Below are 27,290 nucleotides of genomic sequence, written 5' to 3' on the forward strand. Positions count from 1 at the left end.
ATTCATTTCTTTCCCAATCCTTAACATGGAAATGGTTTGACAGTCATTTATGCCTGCTGTCGTTAAATACTGCAACACATTTCAGTGTGATGACAGTGTTCATATTTTGCATGCTCAGTATTCTGAGAATGTAAAAGAAAATGTTTCAGATTCATCTCTCCTCTGTATTTGGACTTCTCCAACTGTTTCCTTGAGGAGGCACTTGTATGCTGCCAGAGAAAAAACTTTGCTTGATTTTCAGTTCAAGTGGCTGGAGCTGTTTTTACACATCGATATGGTTTCCATTGATGCTAGTGGAAATCTTGAGATGTCACACTAAGTATTCTGTGTTTTCACAACATAATCTGTAGCACATTCCAGGGAGCAAAACCAATGCTGTACTGATGAATTATGTCTATGTGTTTCTAAGTACAAAATAGAATAACATTCCTATGAAGAACTGCTTGAATTTACCTCCATTGGTAGTGACTTTAAGAGACAAACAGGACAGCTACGGATCATGAGGACATGGTGTTCCAGTCATACCTCTTTTTGTACTCTAAGGCCACTTCAGTAAATGCAGTGCTGACCATCTGGTCCTGCATGACTTTTTTTCTTTTTTTTTACTGTTTGTGATCGTAAGCTTCAAAGTCTTTTACTCTGGGGTGAAAGAAGTAAGAGAAGTTTTAGTGCAACCAGGGAATGCACTGATGACTCTTGAGCTTTTGAAACTACAGATGATTCAGACACTAGCTCTCTGTATACTTTGAGCTAGCGTATAAAGCATGCACAGCTATGAGACTCATCAAGGATTTGCAATGGAAACATCTGTAATTAATTTCCTTTTGTATGTGTTGACATTGCCTCATTTTAAATGTGGTAGAACTCATACATGTAGAAAAGTAGTATTTTAATTGCCAAGAATTGTTTGTTGGACATTTTGGTTTATTCCTTTTAATTCTTTAAATTATGAGTTCTATTAAAATTTGTAGCACTTTTAAAGTTCTGTGATATAAAAGAAAGGATAGCTGGATTTCATTTCACTTTCCTTTATATTAATCAGACCAATCATGGCAAACTTTCCATGAAAAAGATTTTTTTTTCTTTCAAAATACTTTTGCAGCATCCATGCTGATTCTACTTTACACTATATGTTCCATATGCTCCTATATCTGTTTCCATAATACAGAAAGATGGTTTGAATCTAAGTTTGGGTCTAAGAATCTAAGAAGTTTGGGTCCATGGATTTGTGTTATAAATCCGTACAGACAGACTGTGATAGAAAACCAAGTAGAGCTTTTCTAATTCAGTATTTTAGAAAATGCCTTAGTTTACTATTTACTCTTTTTAAAATATCTCTTCTGATCTTAGCTATAGAAATATCATCTGTCATCATTGTCTTTTGAGCTGGGGGCACATTGAAGGAACTTATGGAATGAAGGAAACTAGTTGTTAGATATGCATTTTAGGATATCCTTAGTGGTGATGAGTATCTTTCTAAAGCTAAACTAATTTTTTAGGTAGAGTCTTCAGTCCACCTCCATAGTCACAATGTCACCTAGGTCCTGCAGAATTTCTGTCACTGTAAATCATCTGTAGGTAAATATGGAGTCCAGTATCTACACAATAAACTTACATGAAACTCACCAAAAAATCTGACTGAAATGCTTCTGTGGCCTTTAGATCCACAAGTTAGTTGAAATTCAAAGGCATCATTTCACTAGCAACATTCTGCTGAAAGGATGCTGAACATAATGATATTTGCAGTATATGAAAAGAGATGTTTTTGTTTACTGTCTTTGCAAGCAATATTTTAAAATTTAATTCTCCTACTTTCAGAGTATACTGGAACCTGAAGAATCAGGTTCTGGAGACCTTGATGAAGAGACTGAGATTTTAAGCGTAAGTGTATATTGATATTCATTTTCCATTAATGTGAATAAATATAATAAAGAGCATTATTTTTCTCATCCAGGTTGTAAAAGCTCCACTTTCATTGACACTGATATAATTTCACAATGCATATCCTGTCATTTTGTAGAACATACGTAATTCACAACATTCAGAAACCCTTTGCTGTGAAATGTTAGGGTTTCATTCCTAGATTTTGAAAAAAATATTTGAGCTATGATATGAAGGAAGGCAAAGAAAACCAAAGAGGAAACCCGAGTAGAAGTTTATTTTTCTCTCCCAGCTCTCTGCAACAATCACTGTGTATTAGGGAAAGGCCTAAGTGCATGTAGGGTTTGAGAAAAGAGGAAAACAAAGAAATAATGCCAAGAGGACTTTTCTAAAGGAAAAGATGCTTTTAACTTGATTCTGAGAAGGCAGTAAAGATGAAAGAAATAGGAATTTGTTATTTATTTTAATTTGGAGAACTTGTTCTTTAAAAAAGTAAAAAATATGCCTATATGAAACACTTTGCACTGAACCCTTACATTGTTGATCTATTTTGATGGCCATTTGCACTTTCTTCTATGCTTGCCTTTGTGAAGAAATGTAACGTTGTCACATCAAGGCTGGATATCAGAGAGATGCTCTGAGCCAGCAAAAGTTACTATGACTTCGATGCACATTCCTACATTAATTACTGTGTAGCCTCAGACTTCTGATGTCAAGGAGTGTTCACCCCGGGTAAAACCTGAGCCTCAGGCTATTGACACGCTTGGCTGTGACAATGATGAAGCTGGGACAGCCAAAGCAGTTGCTTGCCATGTAACTAGAACTTGCCGCCAGATACACTTTGGAAGTAGTTTGCATGTTTTGTCTTGCTCTTGAAACATTTCTGCTTCTTATTACCTGTAGACAACCAACCAGACCAAGCTTGGCTTAGTTCCTATTAAAAATGCTGATAGTAAAGTATGAAATATGTATTTCTGAATGAGTTTCAAATGACAGAGTTTTCTATCCAGCGATTCAGTCAGAAATATAATGAATGAGGGGAAATATTACAGTTAGGCAGAACTATTAGGATAATGAAAAGCCAAGTGACAGAAGATGAAGAAACTTAAGTGTGAAGGCTTTTAATGATCCCTCTAGACAAACTGAAGGTTTTCTAGAGTCTTTGGGATAGAGCCTTTGTGTGTTTTGACTAGAGTCTTTCATCAGTAATGAAACTTCATGAGAAATGAAATCCTTGAATGTCTCTTTCCTAAACTATGTCTTCATCTCCCAAATCAATTTCTGCATCAAGGCTTATTTCCTGTCCCTTCTTTCTGCCTAAGTGCTGGCTACCTTATTCCCAAGGCCTTTCAGGAAGGAATCATCTTGTGTTGAAAGCTAGTTAACTTGCCAAAATCAAAAGATCAGTCTCTTTAGATGCCGTATATAGTTAAAGGATGGAGATAGCTAGCATAGGTGCTGGGAGCAGCAACTTAGAGAAGAGTCGGTTGACATATTGAAAATTCAAGATGACTGGCTTCCTAGCAGAATCCTAGGACAGTGTTGGAGAGTTGCTTGTCTTGCAGACCCATGCCCCTAAAGTTCGAAATATCCTCGATATTTATCTGCCAATATGAGGGATCAGTGATAAGAATGGATTGCACTTGAGAATTTCACAATCATACTACTTCTCGCAAAATAACACGTCATTCATTTTGATCAGTTTAAATAGATCTGCTCATGGCCATGCAGGCAAATCTTTGAAACAGAGTCCATTTTTATAGCACCAAGGAGAGTCAGGTCTTTATACAGTTTCTCAATGCTACAGCAGTAGCATGGAGAAGCCTTTGGAAATCAGTGGGGGAATCTGTAAATCTGTGATCTCTTGATGTCATTTTGGTTAAACTTATTAACAGTAGATGGTCACTGGAAAATCTCTATGGTCTTTACTGGATTTACAGAAAGCAGACAATTTTTCAATTTTTAACTTATTTCCATTGCATGAGGAATGAAGAGGCGCAAGACGCAATTCAGAGAGCAAGGATAGAGGAGGTCAGCATGATCCCTACTTAAAGAGTATGTCTGTGAAGAGAGAACAGTTTCTTAAAGAAATGAAAGGGAGATAGTGACCCAATCAGAGTTTTATGCATTTAAATGTTCCATCTACATTAAGGAAATTAACTTGACCAGGAAAGAACTGAAGGGCTCTCTAACACTAACAGCTTTCTAACAATGCTGCTGATTTATGCAGGGTCTTCCTGGGCCACCAGGCCCTCCAGGATTGCCAGGTCTTCCAGGAAAACCAGCACCTGATTCAAATGTAGGACTTCCTGGGTCACCAGGGGAAGATGGGGCTTCTGGAGAACCAGGTCCTGAAGTGAGTATCCACCTGTGCACAAACAGTAATGTTATTCCAGCAATAAATGCTAAGGCTTACAGTTCATTACATTCTTAGCAATATGGTAGAATATTGTTAATTGTAGGGCTTGGATTTTTTTTTCCTGATATTTCTGGAAAACAACACAGAGAAAAACTGGTGAATCTGGACCAGAATGATTAAAAGCTAAGGATGGTTTTACCAACACTGAATAAAGCTAAGATTTTTTTTCATGTGATGTTTTCAGGAAAATGAAGGTGGCTACATCACTTACATAATCTGAAACTAGTATTTTTCTTTTTCAGCATTGTCTTCCTGCCTTGTCTTCAGTTAGGCAGAAACACTTGATACTGTGAGCATATATAGTCCTAGGTGTTTTTTTTTATTATTATTATTTTTTTTTCATATATCAGATCTATGAGTCTTCTCTGGATCCTATAGCAAATATTGTTCTTTCATCCCCTATCAACTATTTGTGAGTAACAGGTGTTCTGAGGACTAAATTTTATCTGTGCTTTCATATCAGCAACAAATCAGCTCACTCTTTCTGTGTCTGACAAAGTTTAACTGATGCATATTAGAGAAGTGTATTGGCGACATCTATTAAACAGGAGATCTCACTGCATCTCAGTTGTGTGAAATTTTCATGGATAACAAAGTGAGAGGATAATACCAAACACACACACAAAACAAAAGGTCAGTACTGTAACTTTAAGCTTCTATGTGTCTGGTCTTCAAGGAGGAACCCAACATCCTTGGCAAGAGACATTAGATACTTGAAATTTTTTTTGAATGAGATCCAAGTATCAGTTACATTGGTAGTCAGAAAAAAAAAAAGGAAAAAGAAAAAAAAAAGAAAAAAAAAAAAGCCGAGGATGTAATTACACCTGAGTTAGCCAATAAGGAAACACTGAAAGTAGTGTGTGTTGTTTATATGAAATTTTACTTAGCGCTCTAGAGAGATCCCTTCATCCAGTACTTCCAAGCCCTATTCCAACAGCTAGTCCTTTTCTGTAAGAAGCTAGGTATCACAGTCTCAGGCTACAAGGGGGTATGAACATCACTAATTGTTGTTGACCCAGGCTTTAGGCCATTCCTAGATGAAAGTGTCCACCAAAGAGAGGAACTTTGAAGTCTCAAGAGGTTTATTCTAAGAATAAACTGTATGCGTACTGACCCGTCTAAATTCAATGGGAGTCTAAATTAATGGAGTATAGAGTATGTAGTAGTACACAGATGCTGCTGAACTATGCATAGTTTTGATCATTGCTTTGCTCATTTTTTGATCATTGCTTTGAACTATGCATTGTTTTGATCAGTGTGTCGTTGCTCACCCTACATGATCTATCAGCCTCTCTCAAATGTTTTCTGCAGTGATTGAAAAGGCGGTCAAGTTTTTTGGAGCTCCTTTGCTGTATGCCAGGCCAACTAAAAGAGTCAGTATCTTGTTATGTTGGTTCAAAGCTGAGACTCTCACCTGATTCTAGGTGAGACTTCACCAGATGTCACTAGATTTCCAAGAATGTTTCAAGATTACAGTATTCCTGGGGAGTCGTAAGGAACTTGTTCAAATGCTTTCTTAAAATGTGCTACTAATAGCCATAAATATTTCCCACTAACTGCTATGAATGCTTCACACTAGAAGATGAGCAAGTGCTATAAACCATAGTACTGCAGTGATTTAGATAGATAAATAATTGTGTCAATTGTCTCATTTCAAGCATGAACAAAAGATCTTACAGAATATAACTAGGTAAAAGGCATTTTTATACGTGAATGCAGTGCCTGGCCTGTCTTTACTAGTTGTCAGTACAGCTCAGTGCTATTTCCCTGTGTTCTTACATATTTTAAATTGATAATCATTTTTTTCAATAAAATTAAGGAGCTTAGCACCATCATGCTACCAGGGAATATTCTTTATTTAGATAAAGTTTCTGAAATTTTACAAAGACATGTCTAGAATTAATAGTGGAAAAGAAGAATGGTCGAGATGTGCAAAAAAAAAAAAAGCACATTTATTCAGTCAGTTCAGATCTTGTACATTAGATACAGTGATAAAATTTTAAAACACTGCTTTTCATCCCTGTAACATAAACAAGAAGTCTGTATGGCCTTGGACCATATCTGAAAGAAAAGAAATTAAGAGACAACATCTTAATTATATATAGACTTTGACCTAAGCAGAAATGATTCATGAAGTTTGGAAGGTGGAAAATTTCTCCATGTCAGTCATAAGAAAAGAGTGGGCTGTATTGGAATTGGTTGTTATGAGCTGTTGTTTTGAGCTGTCTTTTTTATTACTATTGTTGTTAACCTGCATCCAAGATAGATCAGATTGTACTGATTATTATGACTGCATTTTAATGGAAATCTTTTAGCATATATAGCAAAACTGACTGTTGTCCTAATACTTCATTTGCTGTATTTGTCAAAGTGCAGTCTATGTTAAAAGTGTGCATTTAACATCATGACAGGTTCTGTATCTGTGGAAGGAAAAGTAGCAAAAATGATCTGTGACATTTGTTAAAAAGGGTTCTCCAAAATTAATTGTATGAAACATATTCAAATAAAATGGAGGAATATGTGTTCATGTTACGCTCATCTTCCATTTTAAAGATAAACATCTTCCCTGTTATATAATCTAGCATTTCACAAACTATAATACTGACTACCTTTGTGTATCTGATGCACTAGAAATCATTGCTTACTTTCACAATAATTCCTGAGAGACTAATAATTCCTGATCTAACCATGCTACTAAAATAAGTTTTAGGGAGAATCTGATCATGACAGATCATGATCAAGATTAAATCAGATCAATTTGTAGATTGCTGAAATCCAGCTATTAAGAGTACAGACCCATGCATGTGTTGAGTGATCTAAAAGACTGTAAGCCAGCCCTCGAAAGATTTATACAAACATTTAGCCTCGCACACACTGTGAAAATGCAGTGGGATTTATTCACAGAAGCAATTTGAAGCAGGGAATTTTGATTCAATAAGGCAATGAAATAGCTGTGCAGTTAGCACTCTTGAATTGTGAATCCTGGTTTCAAAAGAGTAGGTGTTTACTTGCAGCTATCCCTGGGCTTAGACCTTGCTGAGTCAGTGACTTCATCATGTAACAGTTCTTTTGTGAGAATCATGTCTTGAAAATGCTTGAATAAAAACTGCTTTTTGTAACGTGAAATACCGCTTTCATTAACTGTTCCACATTGAATGTGATATTCATCTGATTACTTTCATATTTTTGAAATGCTCCATAAGTGTAAATTACCTCAAGTAACACGCAAACACATGGATTAATCCTGAAAGGAATCACAAATCTCCAAGTGTTACTTAATATCTACATAAGAGAGACTGTTCAAAAGCTGTAAAGAAAATAAGCAATTGTATAGCAATAAGATATGAAATCGTTTGGCAGTTTAGGTAAAAGAGTCATAAAAAATTAGGACAATTTTTGGTGTTACTCCAACCGCTCTTCTCTCTGTCCTCTATCTAGGTAATCATGACAAAATGCAACACAAAAATATGTTTCAGATCTGCAGAAAATATTTCTTATATTTTAATAATAAAAATAATCTATCAGCTTTTCTATCACGTATAGTACATAAAAAGGACAAAAATAGTAATACAAAAAAGTGAGGAGAGCAGGTGATTCTGAAAATAACAGAGAAAAAGATTGTTTTCCTCTCTCTTTCTATAACCCATTTATTTACTCCTCCAAAACAGATCAATAAATAAATTGATATATAATCCTCAGAGGCCAGACTGCACATCTGTAAATATACTTAAAATCTTGCAAGGCCAAAGTTTTAAAATGTAAATCATTGCAATATGTATGCAACTATGCCCTTTCTTGCATATCTAGTTACTGTGGATTGGACTCCAGTAACTGTATTCGTTGACTGGTTGGCCCTACAAATCCAGTTCTTTCCCTGTGTGGGTATTCCTTCAGTCACATGCTCAGTCACAGAAACAGCAAAGGAAATAAGATGGAGAGCTAAATACACGTTATTAAAGGAAAAATTAGAGAGAAGCATTAGATGGAAAACAGGGGCCACTTTCTGACTTTGGCATTACCCACTTGATCTCAGCATTGGGCTGGCATTGGCGTGGCAAAGGGATGGATGGCTGAGCTGCTTGTGGAGTCCAGCTACACATGTAGTACAGTGTTGTCAAAACCTGCTGATATTGCTTTAATAATAATTTTTACTTTATTTTTATATGAAAAAGATATTGTTTTATATTTAAATATATACTAAGCCAAATTCTCAGAAAATATGAAGCACTAAGATTAAAATTGAATGCACTGCTATGCATCAGAATACAGTCTTTCACATTGTTTTATCATTAGATGATTCAAAATACTTAGCTGCATGTGCTGGGAGGAAGGTTACTGAAAGACACTCTCCTTAGATTTGCTATCTTTCACAGGGTCCTCAAGGTCTTCCTGGTCTTGATGGAGTGGTTGGCCCACCGGGACCAAAGGGAGAAAAAGTAAGTAAGTTAAACACTAATGTTGCTCCAATCCAGTGGGAAATTTTTGTCAGTTCTAGGCTGAAAAAGCCTAAATAGTTGTCCTTGCAATACAGCATTGGTTGGCTTCGTATTTTTTTTAATTGAATCCAGAAATGTTCTAATGGCTTATTAGAACATACCCCAAAAGGCATATTGAGCAATTCAGGCTTCTGATGGATATAATCTTGTTTCCTGCAGCATGCAATGTTCAAAATGCAGTATGAGCTATTTCAGTATGATATACCAGTAAAAAGTCAGTCATGACTGGATTTAAACAGGTGAGTCTGTAGCAAAAGAGACCTCCTCTCTTTGTCCAGAATAGCACAAATTTATGGGTTATTCACTATTGAAAACTTTATGTGGTGCACATATATAAGGGTTACTGGAATAATTTAAATTTTGATGCTGTTGCCTGTTTCCTGTGGTTCATCCTGGCTTATATAAGAGTAGGCCTGCTGACACAGCATGTTTTATGCTATGCTTAACCCCTAACTGCTGACTGCTGCAGTGCTGCTGCCTGCGGCTAAGTTATCCCACCGCTGGCGCTTGTGGCAGATCCAGCTTTCATTTCACCCTTTGGTGAGAAGTTTCAGCATGCTAACTTGAGAGCAAAGTAGTTAGTGAGTTAGTTTTCTGTTGACTTGCTCCTCTGAAAGATTTCATGGAAGTTAAAGAGAGAACTATGGCCACCACAAGAAGAGGGGTGTGAAAACTGCAAATGAAATCAGGAGATGACAACATCCAGCGGATAGTTTTTCTTATGCTGCCATTGAACCAAAAGCTACATATTGGGATATTTTACATTCTTTTTGAATACTCCCAAATTATCATACCATTTTCTGACACTCCACTTGAAGAAAAATGTGGAGAAGACACAGGCCAGCAGAAAGCTACTGAGATGCTCAGGGGCCTAGCATGTATGACCTATAAGGAGAGGGTGAAAGAGCTGGTCCTGTTCAGTCTGGCAGAAAGGAGACAAATGGTACTCTTGTTAGCTGCCTACCACTCTTTGAAGAGCAATTGCAAGGATGAAGATAAACTGTTCCTGGTAGCACCAGAAGTCACAGCAAGGGGCACAAACTGCAGCTTGACAGGATGTGGCTGGACATCATGATAAACTTCTCCACTAGGAGGTTAGTGCATTACTGGGACTGGCTGCCCAGACAGGTTTTGGACTCTTCATCCTCAGAGGCTTGCAGGACTTGGCCAGACATACCATGACTGACCTGATCTGATTGTTCCATTTCAAAAGGTAGGTTGGATTAGATGGCTTTCAAAAGTCCTTTCCAACTCTGTTTCTATTTTTATGCCTCCCAAATTTAAGTGACTGCAGGAGAATTTTTTCTCTAGTAAGCCTATAGACTTAATGTGCAAGAACTTGAAAGCACAATCCCAAGTGTACATTGAACACTGTCATTCTATTAGGCAATTAAAAAAACAACTCAAGAAATAGAGACAGCAGGAATGCCGATGTATTTATTTATATTTAAATCTCAAGTTTTTTTTAATACCGCCTTTGCAGAATGAAAGATCTGAGTCGTGATTTTGAAAGCCTGAGGTTGGCAGAGCTACAGAACACATAGGAATTAGTAACTGTCCCTAAAATGACAGTATGAACAGTTGAATAATGTTAGAAAGAAGGCAATTGAAACCTGTGCCCATCATTATCAGCGGTTTGAATTTTATGTAGATGACTCCCCAGCTACCAGACAGAGGACTGCAAGAAGAACTTCCAGAAGGCATGGAAGAGTGGGATGCAAAATTACTTTGTGCCTTGGAGCGCAATTTTTTGTGCTTTTTTGCCATTGCTTCAGAAAGAAATCGTATTATAGTTTTACCACCATTTGGTGCTTATTCATTTCGCTCATAGCCCATGGGGGCTTTTCCAAATTAAGTTCAGAAGCATGAAGATGTGACACACAATACTTAATTCTGTGTGCTATAGACACTTAAAATTTGCAGCAGTAATTGAAATATGAGATTGCTTCTTGTCTGCATACTAGACCAGAGGTATTTACTCGCTGTTATAATTCCTGAATTTAAAAAATTGTTTTTTTTTTTCTTTTTTAAGTAAGAGATCTAGTGTTATATGGATATTTAATTAAGGAAAAACAACATCACTTTGTTTTTGTTGCTTGACTAATGATCTTAGTGTAAATAATTAGGTTTGGTTTTCTTTTACAGGGTGATCGAGGTCTTCTTGGTTCTGTTGGTCCAAAGGTAAAGAAAAAAAAAATGGTATTCTTATGGGATAGCAGTATCACTCTGATATAGCATGTCACTTATAATTTAACACTGGAAAGGGCTGAAAAGAAGATTGTCAGTGTGCAAAGTAATGAAGTCAGCAAACCTAACTTCTCAGTTCATCAAAGCACAGATTTACATCTACTTTTGCATGTCCAGTTTAATGATAGACTGACCTTTTTCTTTAGGGCGAACCTGGAATAACTGGGTCGATAGGTCCAAAAGGACAAGCAGGAGCTGATGGCCCTCCAGGTAAACCTGGACCACCTGGACCACCTGGGCCTCCTGGACCTCCTGGACCTCCTGGACCCCCAGGTCCCAGCTATGGGTTGGGATTTGAGGTATTTTTCTGTGATGGGGTTTGTTGTAACTATGGATCTACTTCCTTCAGAGAATGGGCAATATAATCATACCTGTATCTCATTAACAATCACAGATACTGATCACAGATTAATTTGTTCCAGACTGAAATTTGTCTGTGAATAACCTACAGTTCCTATACCCATGGGCATACGGCCATACATTTGGCTATGTTTAGACCACGGAAGTGATGGATTTCCTCAAGCAATTTTCATAAACCTCTTCAGCAATACCAGGTTTCAGGTGCTATTATTGATACTCATATCATTTGCTAAAATCAAATGTTCAAAGCGATTGCTACACTACAAGGAAAAGCTCCTTTTAAGCCATTTCATTTTTTCATGTAAATAATTTAGACCAGAGATCTAAATATATGCTGACACCTGCCAGGATTAATTACATTTGAATTGCAGGTACTGATTAAAGTTCTGCTTTCCTGTGCTGTCATTTTTGAGGCCATAAGTTTAGCTTAAACTTTTCACTTATGTAAGTTGGAGCTACATAGTCAGTATAGTCATACTTTTCAGCAGAATAATAATAAAAAAGCCCTCTCAGGTAGCTGACAGGCTCTTAGTTTCGACCACTGCAATTATTAGGAAGGAACAGCATCAAATTTAAATACATAGACATTTTTAAGTGTACAAGTCCCTTGCATTAACTTACACTTGCTGTGAAAGCTTGTACACAACCTCCTCTGATTCAGAATGTACTTGGCTCAGAATGGGGTCAGGACTGCTGCAAGGCCTCGTCTTCATCCTAGTCCTGACATGGGTTTGAGCCATGATTGTTTTTCTGCTCCATATCCATCTGCCGTGATCCTTGAGGCCCCAGGTTTTGCTCCACCCTCCCCCATTCACACTATTTGAGGAGAAGACACCTTTGTCTTATTACATTGACAAAGGAAACCCCTGCAATTAGATGGTTAGGGAAAAACTCTGTCATTTCTGATGTCTAAACCTCAGAGAACAAAGTTATCAGAAGAGAAGGGGATAAAAAAAATGTGAGTCCACAATTTGATGTACAAGAATACAGCTCTAACTTCAGCAAGAGCAAGGTTCATCTGATCTTCATCCTGTCCAAGCAGCAGTGGCATGGTTATCAATTCCCCGAGATAAATTATACTGTTAAAAGACTTGCTAGTTCTCTCTGAACTTTTGCATGCAAACCCCTGCCATCTGTTCAGGCAGTTCTGTGGTCTGCCAGTTCGTTAAGGCTACACTACCTTTTGGTTGGCAGTCTGTTTATCGCTGCAAAGCTGTCTCTGAAAAAAAAAAAAATCCTGTTAGCACTTGCTAGCATCTGTGATCAGATATGTGTAAAAACTAAGTGGCTTTGGGAAAAGAAAGAGACTGCATTTCCTGGCACTTGTGCTTGCCAAAAAGAACAGTTTGAGTTGCAGAAGGTACCTGGTAAACCTATTAAAAACATGCAGATGTCATTAAACGATGGTATGTTGTGTAAAGCAGGCATCGAACACTCTCTTTAAGGAAAACTGTTGATAGGGACAGACCAATTAAAGCACAATGAGAATGAAAGACCCAGAAATGCAGCTTGAAATTTACCCTAAGAAGTCAGGCCAAGCACACAATCTCAACAGATCTTCTGTTGATATTTGACGTGCTGAAAATCAATGGAGAAACTAAATGAAAGACTGAGTAACAATCATTCTTAGGTGAAATTACGTGGAAGAGATTGATTCAATCTAATGATTAGTTGTCCCCATCCTAGGCTCCAAAAGGGAGATCCCGATCCAAACTCTGCATTGCTGCTTCCATTTCACTTGTTCTTATGGGGTTGGTGGAGGAGGAGAAGAATGAGACTGGAATCCAGTTTTCATTGGATCATTTGGTATCTTCCATACCTTCAGCATTAGACTGTCATTTCACAGCAGAGTAAGGTGATCTAATCGGTCTTCCAACCCTTTTCTGTACATTGTTGCTGGTGAACGTCAGCCTCTTGGTGGTATGAGCCATTTCAAGATAATACTGAGCAGAAAACTCAGTATGCGAAGAGTATGGGTCTTATAACAGTGGTAAGATGAAACAACAGCTCTCTGTCACTTAGAGATGTCCTCCCCATGTTCCTCCTTCCATCTGCAGCCTTCCATGATGTTTGTTGGCCGTTCTCATGCACTAGTGGTCAGTGTCCCATCACCACTCCCACAAGGCAATTTTGTGAAAATGGAGACTGTATGGGTGTGAGCAGGAGAGAGGAGTGAAATAGAATAAGATTTTCCTTTTTCTGAAGAAGCAAAGCATTAAGTCATTTAAAACTGCAGCTGAAAACAAGTGAATCATTTCCTGCTGGTACAGTTCATCAAAATGGCTTAAAGCACAGTCTGTCAAGCTCTGAAATAGGCATAATGTAAGGAATAGGAACGTGTGACTGGGGAGGGGAATGAGGATAAAACAGTGAATTATGACAGTCTACAGCTTTATTATTTTGGCTCTTTGTAACTTCCACCTCATGGCTCTGCACTGACTTTGGGATAAGTCAGAATAGTTGGAGTTAGAAGCAGGATGACACTTTTTCTAGTGTCTCCTTCAAAACTCCTAGAAAATCTCCCTAGAATATATAGATATTTCCATCAAAAGGACATGAATTTCAGAGAGATCTTTTTTAGGTCAGCAGATGGTCACCATGATGGTCAGGGAGCACAAAACCTATGATTTCCTTATTCTGGAGCAACCTTCTAATACCTAAAAGCAGGTTATCATGAAGACATAGCCAAGATCTTTACAGTGCTGCACAGAATGATGAAATCAGGTCAATCTCAAGAGAAGGTGCTTAGAGAATTTGCAGAACTCTATTCTTGGTGCTTTCTGAGACCCAAGTAGAAGATGCCCTGAGAAATCAGATTTGTAGTCAGTGTTGACCCTGCTTTGGGCAGGGGTTGGGACTAGATAGCCTGCTGAGTTTCTCTTCTAGCCTAATTTCAGCCATGATTTTGTGACAGAGCAGTTCTTTCAGTTCAGGTTTGTTTCAGCCTGCTGCACTCCAGGCAAGAGTTCAGCATTCAGCCATGAGAATTAGGAAAGATTTTTTATTTTTGAATGACAATTGCTGGTCTTAAATTTCCTCTATACCTACCCTGCCATAAAACATTTATATAACCATTAATAGTCATCACAGTATTTCAGTAACAGGTTGGTAAAGAAGCATTAACAGAAAAATACTACTACAGTATATTTAAATACAGTGCACACTTAAAAATGTGACACTCTATCACTTGTATCTGATGCCCTCTAGCCTGAAGTACCAGAAAAATGCTGTCATAGTGAGAAGTCTCTAAAGAGCAAAAGTTCTTACACTGTGTGAAGGATCAATATGCTTTTATCTCATTTGAGTATAGCTCCAGAACAGCACACATTGATCAAAAAGCTTATTGAGAAAAATTAAAAATATCTGGGTTCACTGCTTATACAGCTTTTAGAGTACTCTAGAAAACAGAGAGGGTAGAAAAAAAGAAAAAAAAAGAAAGAAAGAGAAAAATCCTTAATTTGATGTAACTTTTTTTCTCTTTCAATAGGACATGGAAGGTTCAGGAAGTATTGCCATGTTAAGTGAATCCAGAACTCCTGGAACAAGAGGGCCAAAGGTAAGAGGGTAAGAGGAGGGAGAAGAGTCTCTTTTGTTTTGTTTTCAAAAACAAGAGAGTCCTTCTGTGCCTTTTGGAAAGCTTTATTCCCAGTCAGCAATAGACGTGGAGTAACTTCACTGCATGGGATTTGGTTACTATAGAATCACATTGCAGTAACCATTTCCTCTAAAGAAGCTAAATGTCATTTTTCTGATTTCTGTTGGGCCTTTCTGCTCTGGAATGTTGAGTTTCCTTGTATGGTCTTGTTGTCTGTATGTTGTTTTTATTCCTTACAGAATTCCTTATTGCTTCTTTCAATTGTTTTTTAACAATTGAACATCATTTCAACATTTTTCAACATCATCTTTTGTATTAAAAAAGCTACACTATGGCAATTTTATGTTTATGCTTCCTAATATAGGGCAAGCTGTGACTGATTCACATTCACCATGGGTTGACACTGTGTACAGTGTCTTTATATGTACATGGAAAAATCTAGCCCTCACAATTGAAAGAAAAAAAAAGAAAAATGAAACCTAGTAGATGGGAAAAAATAAATCTAATTGATACTTTCTTTCTCGGTGGCTTTGACAGCTCAGTAGGTTGTGCTGTTTCATAAACATTTCACCAGTAAAAATAGCAAGCATTTCTCTCAAATATATAATCAAATCCTTCCAGGTTTTTCCCACTTAGGAACAATGAATTTACATGACCTGAAAGTAACCCAAGAACTAGTGTGGTATCATTGATTTAAAGTCTTTTAAAACTCCCTTTCCAACTTCAATTGATTGCATATAGTGATAAACTGCAGTGAATAGTTATAGTTTGGTCATCAAATGTTCATATTCTGAAATAAGCTTTTTCACAGTTATATAGAAACAATTTCCTAGAAAAAAGGATATTTTCTCTTCCATCACTTTCTCTGAGGAGATTTTTGTTGCTGTGGACAAATTTAAAACACCAAGGGCCACATGTCCTGTGGGGAGTACATTGTATTTGTCAAAGATGATGAAGTGATGAAGACGAACTGTTCCTAGTAGCACCAGAAGTTACAGCAAGGGTAAATTGTCACAAACTGCAGCTTGACTGGTTCCAGTTACATGTCATGAGAAACTTGCTCACTCGGAGGAGTATACACAATAAAAAAATATAATGAGAGGTCCAAAAAAGTCTAAAAAGTTGACCTTGCTGAGCTGTCTAAATGGCAGCCTTAATCTCAGTTTTGCTTTTATAGGAGGCATTGTTTCCAACTCACTCTGCTATAAATACCAAAAAACACCATCCAGCACCTGAGTAAAATTCTAGTTTTATTTTCCTGTTACCACTTAGTTACTCCCCAAAGTTTGGGTCACTAAAGACACAGAACAACTTGCCTCTAATCACAAAAATGATTTTAGATACTTGCTGGTACTACATGAAAGAGTTATAAGCCACTTAGACCCTGTGAAAACTCTAAAAGCTCCTGATTGTGCTACAGAGAAAATTGAGAATCTGCTTCTGAGAGGGCTGTAATTAAAAGCAGCTGCTAGGAAATCAACTACAGTTATTTGTGCTATATTTGCATCTGTTTAATTTTTATAATGGGATGGCAGTTTCCTCAAAAACTACATAATAAGAGCTTTGATTGCTGTTTAGTGTAATTAATAGTGATATAAATAAAGCATTAGAATATGATGGGTAAAACTTTATTTCAATATTTGAAGAGAAAATGCTCATCATGTATTCTTCTATAGGTTCAGCTATAACTTCCATGATTTCTATGCCATTTCTCCTGAAGATCAGTGATGAAACAGGGGTTGTGCATATGTTTTGTTAGTACTGGTTTATCAGTGTCTTGTCTTCATATTAAGGATGAAGATGACTTGATGACTTGATTGAATTTTCTTTTCCATTCTGACTTCTAAAACGTTTAATAATGGTACAGCTCAACTTGACATCAGAGTCGTAATTGGACTGTATCATTGACATCACCCTATGGAGATAAGAGAATATTTGCAATCTCCTATCTTTGGTTCAAGATAATTTTAAACCTGGAAAGAATGTGCGGGGTTGCCTCCCAAACAGTAACTTATCTTCATTCTAGCCAAGATGACAAATAATTAAAAAAACAGCAAACTCTTGAAAGTAACCCCTTGCAACAAAAGGACTTAGATCTTTTGCTTTAATCTTCTCATCACATGGTATTAGTTATTTTAATCAAATATTAGAATTAAAGCTATTTTTCTAAGAGCAAAATCTTCAGATCGTTGTGTGATGATATAGAGCAAGTCACTATTAGAACAACAAATTTTAGCAGATACTACTGGTTGCAAACATTATGTTTGTGATTGTTGTGGGTTTGATTTTGTTTTTCTTTTCTAAAACAAAACAAAACAAAAACAAAAGAGAGAGAAATCCAGTAATCAGTAGATTCGCTGTGGTCTTACAGGGTTCTGCAGAAAGACATGGACAGCATGGACCATTTGGACCAAAGGTGCCCAATGTAACAAAGAGCACTGGAAAGCTCTCATATTTTCCCTTGGCATAGATTTTTGATTTTCTTATTACCAGCCTTTGCCTTTCAGGTTAACATTCATATATTGACCAAGTATAGGACAAATTTTGTTCTCTCTCACATGGAATACGCAATGTTACTTTAGATTGCTGGAATGCAATTGTATATTGCCATACATTACTGGATTGGATATGAATAGAATTATTTCACATTTCCACTAGAACAGCAGGAAGCTGTTCCAAGGAGTCTGCCTCAAACATTGTGCTTCAATTTCACTTTCTAGGGAATTTTGCAGTTTCTCTATCATCTGTACAACATCACTGTGTCTTCCAATGTGTGCAACTGAAAGAGAAACCTCTAATTCTTCTCCCCACAAGAGCAGCAGTTAGAGATGTGGAAAGCACCTGATGTCTAGGTGTTAGAGTGTAGCAAAAAGACCCTATATTGGGTAGCTTTTCCCGTTAATGCTGGAGAAGATGAGCAGGTGCAGTCTTTGTGCTAAAAATATTTTTTTTGTTAAAAACTTACCATCTTCCCTCAAACAGAAATATTGTGGATTTTTTTTTCCACAAAGACTTTAGAAAGGAGTTACCATTTGGGATTTAGGAATTGGACTAGGACTGATAAAAAGCTATCATCGACTTTTGACCAAGAGACTTCACCACAACTTATACTTCATTTTTGGTTGACGAATCTTGAGTCATTCATACCCCAAATCATGGAGAAACAGAAATGAAATGATTATCTATTGCCTGACATCTTACACAGCCAGTACTCAACAGCAAAATTATTATATAGTGGCTATAATACGCTATCATTGTCATGGGGGCGAATTTTACACCCACTTTTCTTGGTTATAATTGACTTCACTAGGCAACAGTAGCAAAATACAACAGCCACCCACTTTCAAAAAAGCAAGACCTCATGCATCACATGTTTATAGTTTAAAGTACAGTTAAATTATGTTTCATGTAACCTTCATCCTTCAAACATCCTAGACTAGTAGAGTTGTCAGAGCAAGCTTGTTGCAACCAGAGTTTGACCTATTTCCTAACCAATAAATACAGATCCAAAATCTGCTTTCACATTTATCATTATAGAAAGCTTTTTTTCTTAAAAAATACATAATGCACAGTCTCTCTGCATTCATGAATATAAGCGCTCCTAAAAGACAAAACTGAGAAAGGCTTTTAGCAAGTGCAAATGTAGCATTTTATGCAATGATCCTAACTTTTTAACAATGATCCTTGTGACTTTATTACTGTTTATATTCTTCATCTCTGTTGAAATCAGCTAAATTACATATTTGTTGTCTGTAGTGGAATCAAGAAATTCTGCCCACTAAGAGCCCGAGCACTGCAGAACTGGTCCCATGGTTGTAGAAGTGCAGTACTCAACACATTGCTCACGGTGCAATATGTTGCCTGGGTAGGGGAGGAGGATGTGAAAGTTGGGAAGGAACTTATTTACCTTTATTGAAGGAAAACAGTAAGTCACATGTGGAGTAAAGATCACTGTGGTTTTTGGAAGATCTTGGGAACAGGTGTGCACCCCTGTGCAGATTTCAGCCAACAAAAAAGAAGGTTCAGGCATATGGCTCAGTACATGTTCAGGAAAAGCAATGCATAGTGACTGGATGTTGGTGGCAACTGGAGGTTAAACTCACCCAGAACCAAATCCGAAAAGTACACTGAGCTTGAGTCTATGGAAAATATATCCTATTTTTGACCAATCATTTTGCCCCATTCAGTCCTTTTATTTTTATGGAAAGTAACATGTTTAGAATATGTGTAATTACAGTTCACTTTGATAGGTGAATGCTACTGTGTCTCTGTTTCAGGGTGAAAGAGGTAACATTGGCATACCAGGTTCAAAGGTGGGTAATTCATTTAACTTGATCTAAAACTCCAATAAGTTCTTTCCTCCTTTTGAGGCCATTTTCATTTTCAGCAAAAGTGAAAGAAAAATCAACAAATTTTATATAAAAGACCATAAATTTCCATGTGCCTGTTCATCCTCATTCTCCTGGTGTATAGCTGGCACTCCACACCCAGGCACTCCCCCATTACAACCTTGTGGTCCAAGAGCAGATACATGCAGTGCCATGCAGAGGACTTAGAAGCCATCCCTGCCCCTATGCGGTGCTCAACACACAGATCATTGTGGTGGCCTATTTGTGTGCTAGAACCTGCCCCATACATGACCATGCAGAAGGCACAGGGTTAGGTGTTTGAAAGACCCCCTTATGGTCATCTAATCCAGCACTGCACTTAAAGTATGAGATCACCAACACTAGATAAGGTCAACAATGTTTTATTGCTCACTAGTCGTAAACACCTCCAAGGCAGCTCCACAGGCTTTCTGGGACCTTCATTATCCTGCTAGGAAAGACAGATGTGCCTCCTGTATCTCTAAACCTGTAATTTGTCCTAGTTGTCTAACTCGTTCCAATGCCAGCTCTGCCTGTGGTGTGTGCAAGCTCAACCTACTGCTCTGAATCAGTGAAGCTGCTAGCCATAAGACCCCTTTAGCATGGAAAGCATGATATTTATCCTGGTTAACACAGTGTTAGTGCTGAAGCCAGGGCCTTCCTCTCCATCCATCCCCATCAGTGTCCCTATATAGCCTGGCCTGGGCTCCTCCTGGACTCTCCCACAAAGCCAAAGCTCCTACATGAGTTGATACAGCTTTTGCTATCCCTGACTGACTTGGGTGCCTGGAGGAGGCATAAGCCAGCAGAGGGAGGTGCCAGGGCAAATAATAAAGTGAAGAAAAGCAAAATATAAAATAAAATAAAATAAAATAAAATAAAATAAAATAAAATAAAATAAAATAAAATAAAATAAAAATGTGGGCCACCATTGAAATCAAAATTTGCTGCGTGAAACAAGCAACAATGAATTGACCCTTCTGCAAGCTGAGTATTTAGGAGATTATTATTATAGTCTTCTAACAGCATCTGCTTGTTTATTAAAAAAAAAACACAACAACAACAATACAACAGGACTCTGCTTGCCATAAATTCCATCTGCTGTACATATTTTAGATTTTACCATTTCACAGAGATAATTGTCTGCATTATTAAATGATGCATTGGACAGTTTTTTTAATAATCTAAGGTTATAGATAAGTTTCTTCCTTGAGTTATTATTTTTGAAGCTGCTTTATTCTGTGGTCTGTGTTCGAGTAATTATTACTGCTGATATGACAGACCCATTTCAAAAGCATGCAGATATTGTGAGTGCAATGACTATAGTGTTATTTTAAAAAATAATCCAGCTCTTTAATCCTCAGTTAGAAAACCTAATGATAGTCCTAAACCTAATGATAGGTAAAAGCACTGAAGAGACTGAAATTCATTTTACAAGTCACTTAGGTACCTAAATCCCCTTAGCTTTCAGAGATAACTTTTATGCTGCACTTATCTGTAAAGGGAAAATTGCAAGGCTTCTAAAATTGCATTTTGTCTTAATAAACTGCATGTTTATTCCTGAGCCACATGCTTGGCAGATTACATACAAAAATAGGGATCATAGAGGAAATCTGTTCTTAATGAGAGACACTTTTTTATGTTGGTGATTTTGTAGTCAGGCAAAAGAAGAGACAAGATTTTCAGTCTTACGAATGCTTAATTTGAATTTCTTCCATCACACCAAAAATGCAGCAGAAAAGGCCACTTGACTTATGCTTTCAAGCTTTTTTCTATTCCTGCAGAGTATTAGAGAATTCCCAGTGGTTTTATTGGGTCAGATCTGTCAATTTCAGTTTTCTGTCTCCATCAACGGCCACAAGCAGATGTTAAGACACAGTATGACACTAGAAAAGAGCAAATTTTGCATTATGATTGCCTTGAATATCCTCACAGGCTTTCACAGTTTGTGACTTAGGGACCTCCTCAGACAGAGATGGTTTCTGTATCAGAAATATCCATAGATCTCTTTGGCAAGAACTTGATGTCTTCCATGGAGCTCATGCAAACCCTTACCACCTGTGACATATTGTGACAAGGTGTTCAATCAGTTTAGCTGCACTGTTCATGAACCCTTCTACACCTGTTTTTATATGATGCTCACTACTTCTTGCATCCTAGGCCCCTCTGAGAGTGGTACAGTCCTGCTTTTATGAGACTGAACACAATTTCAAGTGAATAATAGCATTTCTGTTTTGGTAGGGAATGCCAGGTACAGATGGAAGACCAGGATTTCCCGGCATTGCTGGGCGTCCTGGAGCAGTGGTGAGTTGCACTGTTGTATTCTGTGATCACTTAACAGGCTGGCTGTCAAACTCATATCTCAAGGATTATCTGCAATCCTCACAGCACTTGCTATGAGTCTGTGGAGAGCTGGGCCTGGGTTTATCCTGCCTAACCTGGAGCAGTTATCGGAGGCACAGAACATAGGAGCAGAGTCTCCTTTGCATGCCTCACTAACTAAGAGTGATGCCTGCATCTGCAAAGGTGGTACAAAATTTCAGTGCTCCTTTTGTTTTTAATTATTCAGAAATAAAGTCTGCTTTTAATTAGAGGGAGGCCAAAAAGGCTGTAGATTATTTTAATGTATTTCTCCTGATCAGGAACCCCAGGACCTTTAGCCAGAACATCCCACTGCTCCTTCCCACCCACCTGCCTCTTGCCCAGATCACTGGGCAATCCCAGACACAACTGGGGTGGTTAATACAGATGCATGAAGCAGATTTCAGTGAATTGCCTTCACTGAAGTTGTGCTTGGTGCGGTTCAGCTACGTATTAGGAAAAACTTCTACTTGGAAAGAGTAGCCAAGCATTGGGACAGGCTGCCCAGAAAGTGGTGGAGTCACCATCAGTGATAGTGTTCGAGAAATGTGTAGATGAGGCACTTAGGGGCATGGTTTAACAGGTATGGTGTTGAAGGGCTTACGGTTGGACTCGATGATCTTGAAGGCCTTTTCCAACCATAATGATTCTACAATTCTATGAAGGAGTTTGCTGAGCTAACCCCTGACTAGTGAAATGTTGTGTGCTGATTTGTTCCTTGTCATTCATGAGCTCTGTCAAAGGTAGTAGCAGCCTTTTTGAGACATCAGAACCTCAGAGGGTCTGACATAAAACCAGGTGAAGCTTTCTGTGTTTTGATGGAAAGGGGGTTTATTCCATGCCAGGGTTTACTGTATTTGGTAAAGTTAGAGAATCCATTTTCTCATTTTTTTCTTTTTAAATCAATTACGCTTGCTTTTATTTTTGCATATAGGGTCCAAAAGGGGAGAAGGGTGACCCAGGACCTCAGGTGAGATTGCATGAATTTTGTTCTTGTTGAGAAACCTACTTGAAATGTAGTATTTAGTAAATGTGCTTTCCATGTGTAACGCTCTTATAATAGGGTAAACCAGGACAGGATGGGACCAGTATAGTGGGACCACCTGGACCACCTGGACCACCAGGACCAATCATAGCACTACCTGAGGTAAGTATACTCGTCAAGAATCGAAGCTCTTATAACTCAGCTTGAAATGAAGATGATACAAGCAGTTAGCTAAATGGCAATTTTGAAATTTTAGTGTTGATGTTCAGGTTATAAATCCACTCCCCAAAATAAAAAATCTGTATATGTATCTAAATCAAATAGATACATCTTGAGAAGATGAAATAGGAAGGAAAATGGGTAAAGAACTTAATAAAATCATGGAGCAATATTGAGAGCTTCTCTTGAATTCTGCATTTGATTCTGCAGAAGTTGTGAAAGTTAAATAAAAACCAGCCAAGAAATACAAAACCAGGAACAAAACAAGGCACCTGAAATACAGCAGTATACAGGAGATGCAGCTCCCTTGCACTCTCTAATGAATATCCGCTGTAAAGTGGATATCCATTCTACAAACAAGGGCATGGACTCTGTTATGGAAGCAATAATTAGAAGCCAAAGGGTAAAATGCTCAATGTTCATACAATGTCCTTTGGCTGCACATATATGTACACAGATTTATGTACATCAGCCTTTCCAAAAGCAATACTAGTTAGAAGTAATGAAGCCAAGAAATTAGGAGGAACTCCATTTCAAACTGACAACAAAAATCTTTGATAGCTGTCTTGATATGAAATTTTGATATGACGGAACTCTTTGTTTTTAGAGCAGCGGATTCTTAACCAGACAGATTCCTCATAGCATTGCATATAACTATAGTCAGAAATGACTTCTGATTACAAGGAGTGAAAATACCAGGCCAAGAAATCTGGATCTCTGTGATTGAACAAAGACATTGTAGGAAAACTAACTTGCACATTACATTTTCTGTTGATCAAAGGCTCCTACTTAGGCTTCCACATATGATAGCAAATATAGCACAACTTCACATCCCATAGACCATATAATAGTCCCAAAGGAGTTAGCTTGTTTTCTTCTCACCTTGTCATGTCGAATTGTCATCTTAAATGTGTCTCTAAGATCTTAGATGAACAGAGATACAGAATCACAGAAATGTTGCCTGGAAGGAACCTCTGAAGCTCATTTAGTTCAAACGCTTGTTCCAGGTGGAACTGTTACTAGCTCTTGTAATGTTTCTGTTGGAGTTTCTAGCAATTTTGTCAATAGTCTTGAGAGGAAGAGGCAGCCAAGTAACAGAGATGTGGTGTAAAACTATGATTCTATGATTCTGTAGTTGGAGGTTCTGCAGTACATCTGCATTACTAACCAATGCAGAAACTCATTTCCTTCTCTAAATACCTTGGCGCTTAAGAAGTAGACTATCTTAGGAAGTAAGGTGAACACACATTTGTACATTTGTAGCACATAAGCATTGCGCAGGGGTACAGCAAGTGCCATCTGTCCTCATATGGTTCAAAATCTATCCATCATCAATTGGATGATTTCTCTGAGGATTTAGCAAGTTGGATTTGAAGGCACAGATTAAATGTGTGTGTGCGTGCATGCATGCGTGTGAATATATAGGAAATTGAGTTCTACCTACCTCAAAAATGTTTATAGAATAACATAACCTTTGTTGTGTTATACTCAAAAATTGACCTTGATTTACTCCTCATTTAACATGATCCCTACATATAGAGAGGAAATTTGATTCTTGCAGACATGAGATTTACAGAAGGGGCGACTTCTGACATTGGAAAAAATATAAAATAAATTTTTTAGATCTGCAATTGAACCTAGCCATTTCCAGGCTTCTGCATTACCCATTAGCAGTTATTGGTTTCATAAGCTTGCAGCTGTTACTGTCTCATGTAGTCCCTCCTGTTTTCAGTCTGAAAGTCTGATCTGAACTGTCCTTTGTAAAAAAAAGGTCTCTCAGTTTGCTATTTCTTGGTATTCCAAAGTGATTAAACCAATATTCCTTATCCTACATTAATTATTATGCTCTTTTGTGGCCTAACCTCATATTTTGAGCGTTTTCATGCATGCAGTCATAACTAGTAAACCACATCAGTTGTTTCTGGGCTTTTACCACATCACAGTAGCTGAGTACTGTATAGAAATAGAGCAATTTTATTAAAATTAAGCTTAAAAAAACCCAATTATTTCTGGATCTGGTTTTGTAGTTTAAGTACAAGAAGTAAATGAAAGAAAGTCCTGTGTTCTTTCCGTATTTATAATAGTGGCAAATTTGTGCCCTTTTGCTAGGAAGATGAAGGTATGCTTAGAATCCATGTAGACAGTCGTACTATAAAATATTGTTCCTTCATCTCTGTGACAATGAAGAAAAGATGAAAAAGTAGTCCGCACTGTGTAGTCACCCTTTCTGATGTGCAGTGCTGAAAAGTTACATTGCTGGATTGTTGCTGTTGAAGCTGCTTGCACATCCAAAATGAGAGGTAAATAACTACATACCTGGAGCAGGCTGAAAAGGGCACGATTTTTTTCCAAAACATAATTTTTGCACCGTACATTTTCATATATTTTATTTATATTTTTCATGCTTTACTGACTCTCGGCCACAGTTTCTATTTGCAGCTAAACTCTGTTTGTAAAATATACTGAGTGCTTGGCCCCAAGCACAACAAAGTCTTTGGGATTCTTTCCACTGCCTTCAGTACAGGTTGAGTTGGGCCAAAAAAGAACGAACACTGAATAATTACATAGTGAAAAGACTATTTAAACCCAGGGCTGCTGGAATTCTGTCACCAGCTATAGATAAAACAGAACAATTACAGCAGTGGGATTCTTCTATTAATGTCATTAAAATAATAGCCCATATCCTTCTCCCTCCATGGGACATGTAGTGCCTGGAATGTAGTGGAACTAGAGGTATTTTGCTACCCAGGAGCAATGTATTGGAGAGCTCACGCAGATTGGGTAATGAAGTGTTGATAGCAAGACTTAGGCTGTTTTTTAATTACTTCAATGACAGCTTTCTAGAGTTATCTGTAGCACATGAGGACAGGCAGCAGGTAGCAGCACACAGCAGAGGGTAATAACTTTCATCTGTGTAAATCATGAAGCCCACAGGACCTCAAAATAAGAAAGCTGACCACATGCTGCCATGCTTCAGATGCCGTGAGTAAGATAAGATGTGACTGAGCCAGTCTGTCCTATGTTGTGTCCTTCCTTACATTCCAAATTAGAAAACTACTATTCAGGCACTTACTTAAAAATAGAAGGGACCCTGGGGATCATTTGGTCAAGCCTCCTGCTCAAAACAGGGATAGCTCCAAAGTTCATACCAGCATTCCTAACAGGTGTTACCAAGGATCGTGATCTGATGGCATTGATCAGGACTTACTTAGATGCAGAGGAGACAGGCAGATTTCACAGTACCTTGGTGGCAACATGCTTATTCATGTGCTACATGGAACCCCTGGCACCTGCAGGCAAGCCCTGAAGGAGATTTTCTTTTATGCTTAATGGGAACATACTGCTGTATGCCAAACCTGAAACTTGTCTGCTAAACAAGTGGATTAGTTCAAAGCTTTATGGGGATTCAGTACATATTTCTGAATCCAAAACAAGATTAAAACACAATAAAGGAAACTGTTGAGTGAAAGAGATGGAAAAAAAAGAAAAAGGAGTAAGGATCTCTTTTCATTTACAACACCAATATAAGACTTATATATCATCGTGAATTATAATGGATGACTACTTAAACCTACTTAAACCAGAATTATCTGTTTAATGTCTTTATTAACGACCTGTAGGATGGCATGGAGAGCACTCTATACCAATCTGCAGTCACCAAATTTGAGGCATGGTCAATACTCTGGAGGATAGGGATGCTCTTCAGAGGGACCTGGCAGGTTGGAGAAATGAACAGACAGAAAGTTATTGAAGTTCAAAAAGACCAAGTGCAAAGTCTTGCACTGTGAGTGGAATAACCCCACACAATGACACAAGGTATTGGCAGATGAAGAAGCAGCTCTGCAGAAAAGGATCTGGTGCTCATTATGGACCAAAGTTAGCTGTGTGCCCCTGCAGTGAAGAAGTCCGACCGTATGCTGGGCTGTATTGGTAAGATGGCAGCAACTAAATCCAAGCAAGTGATTCTTACCCTCTATTCAACATTTGTTAGACTGTGTCTGGAGTACTATGCCAACTTTGGGGCTCCCCAGTACAAGAAAGATATTGACAAACTGGAGCAAGGCCAGCAGAGTGTCACCAAGATGGTCAGGGGGCTACAGCACATAATGCATGAGGAGAAGCTGAGAGAAGTGGCTCTGTTCAGCATGGAGAAGAGAAGGCTAAAAGGAGACCTTATTGCTGTCTACAACTACCTGATCAGAAGATGAAGAAAAGATGAAGTTAAACACTTCCAGGGCATGCACAGCAATAGAATGAGATGCAACAGACACAAGCTGGAACATGAGGAATTCCAATTAGATATAAGCAATTTTTTTTTATTCTGAGGGTGGTCAAATACTGTAACCAGATGCCCAAAAAG

The 27,290-nt window shown here is 37.9% G+C and overlaps 1 protein-coding gene across 1 annotated transcript in view; it reads left to right on the forward strand.

The window, feature by feature from the left end:
* COL15A1 (collagen type XV alpha 1 chain) overlaps positions 1 to 27,290 on the forward strand; it is a 117,881-nt gene that overhangs the window by 61,540 nt on the left and 29,051 nt on the right. The window contains exons 12-22 of the mRNA XM_088533361.1: positions 1,819 to 1,881; positions 4,112 to 4,237; positions 8,674 to 8,736; positions 10,942 to 10,977; positions 11,190 to 11,342; positions 14,891 to 14,959; positions 17,370 to 17,414; positions 19,276 to 19,311; positions 21,607 to 21,669; positions 22,661 to 22,696; positions 22,790 to 22,873. Coding sequence (XP_088389487.1) covers positions 1,819 to 1,881; positions 4,112 to 4,237; positions 8,674 to 8,736; positions 10,942 to 10,977; positions 11,190 to 11,342; positions 14,891 to 14,959; positions 17,370 to 17,414; positions 19,276 to 19,311; positions 21,607 to 21,669; positions 22,661 to 22,696; positions 22,790 to 22,873 — 774 coding nt within the window. The remainder of the gene's footprint in view (positions 1 to 1,818; positions 1,882 to 4,111; positions 4,238 to 8,673; positions 8,737 to 10,941; positions 10,978 to 11,189; positions 11,343 to 14,890; positions 14,960 to 17,369; positions 17,415 to 19,275; positions 19,312 to 21,606; positions 21,670 to 22,660; positions 22,697 to 22,789; positions 22,874 to 27,290) is intronic.

This window comes from Tinamus guttatus, unplaced genomic scaffold, assembly GCF_059628265.1.
Source record: "Tinamus guttatus ecotype Peru unplaced genomic scaffold, ASM5962826v1 Tinamus_guttatus_pri_ptg000497l, whole genome shotgun sequence".
Taxonomy (NCBI): domain Eukaryota; kingdom Metazoa; phylum Chordata; class Aves; order Tinamiformes; family Tinamidae; genus Tinamus; species Tinamus guttatus.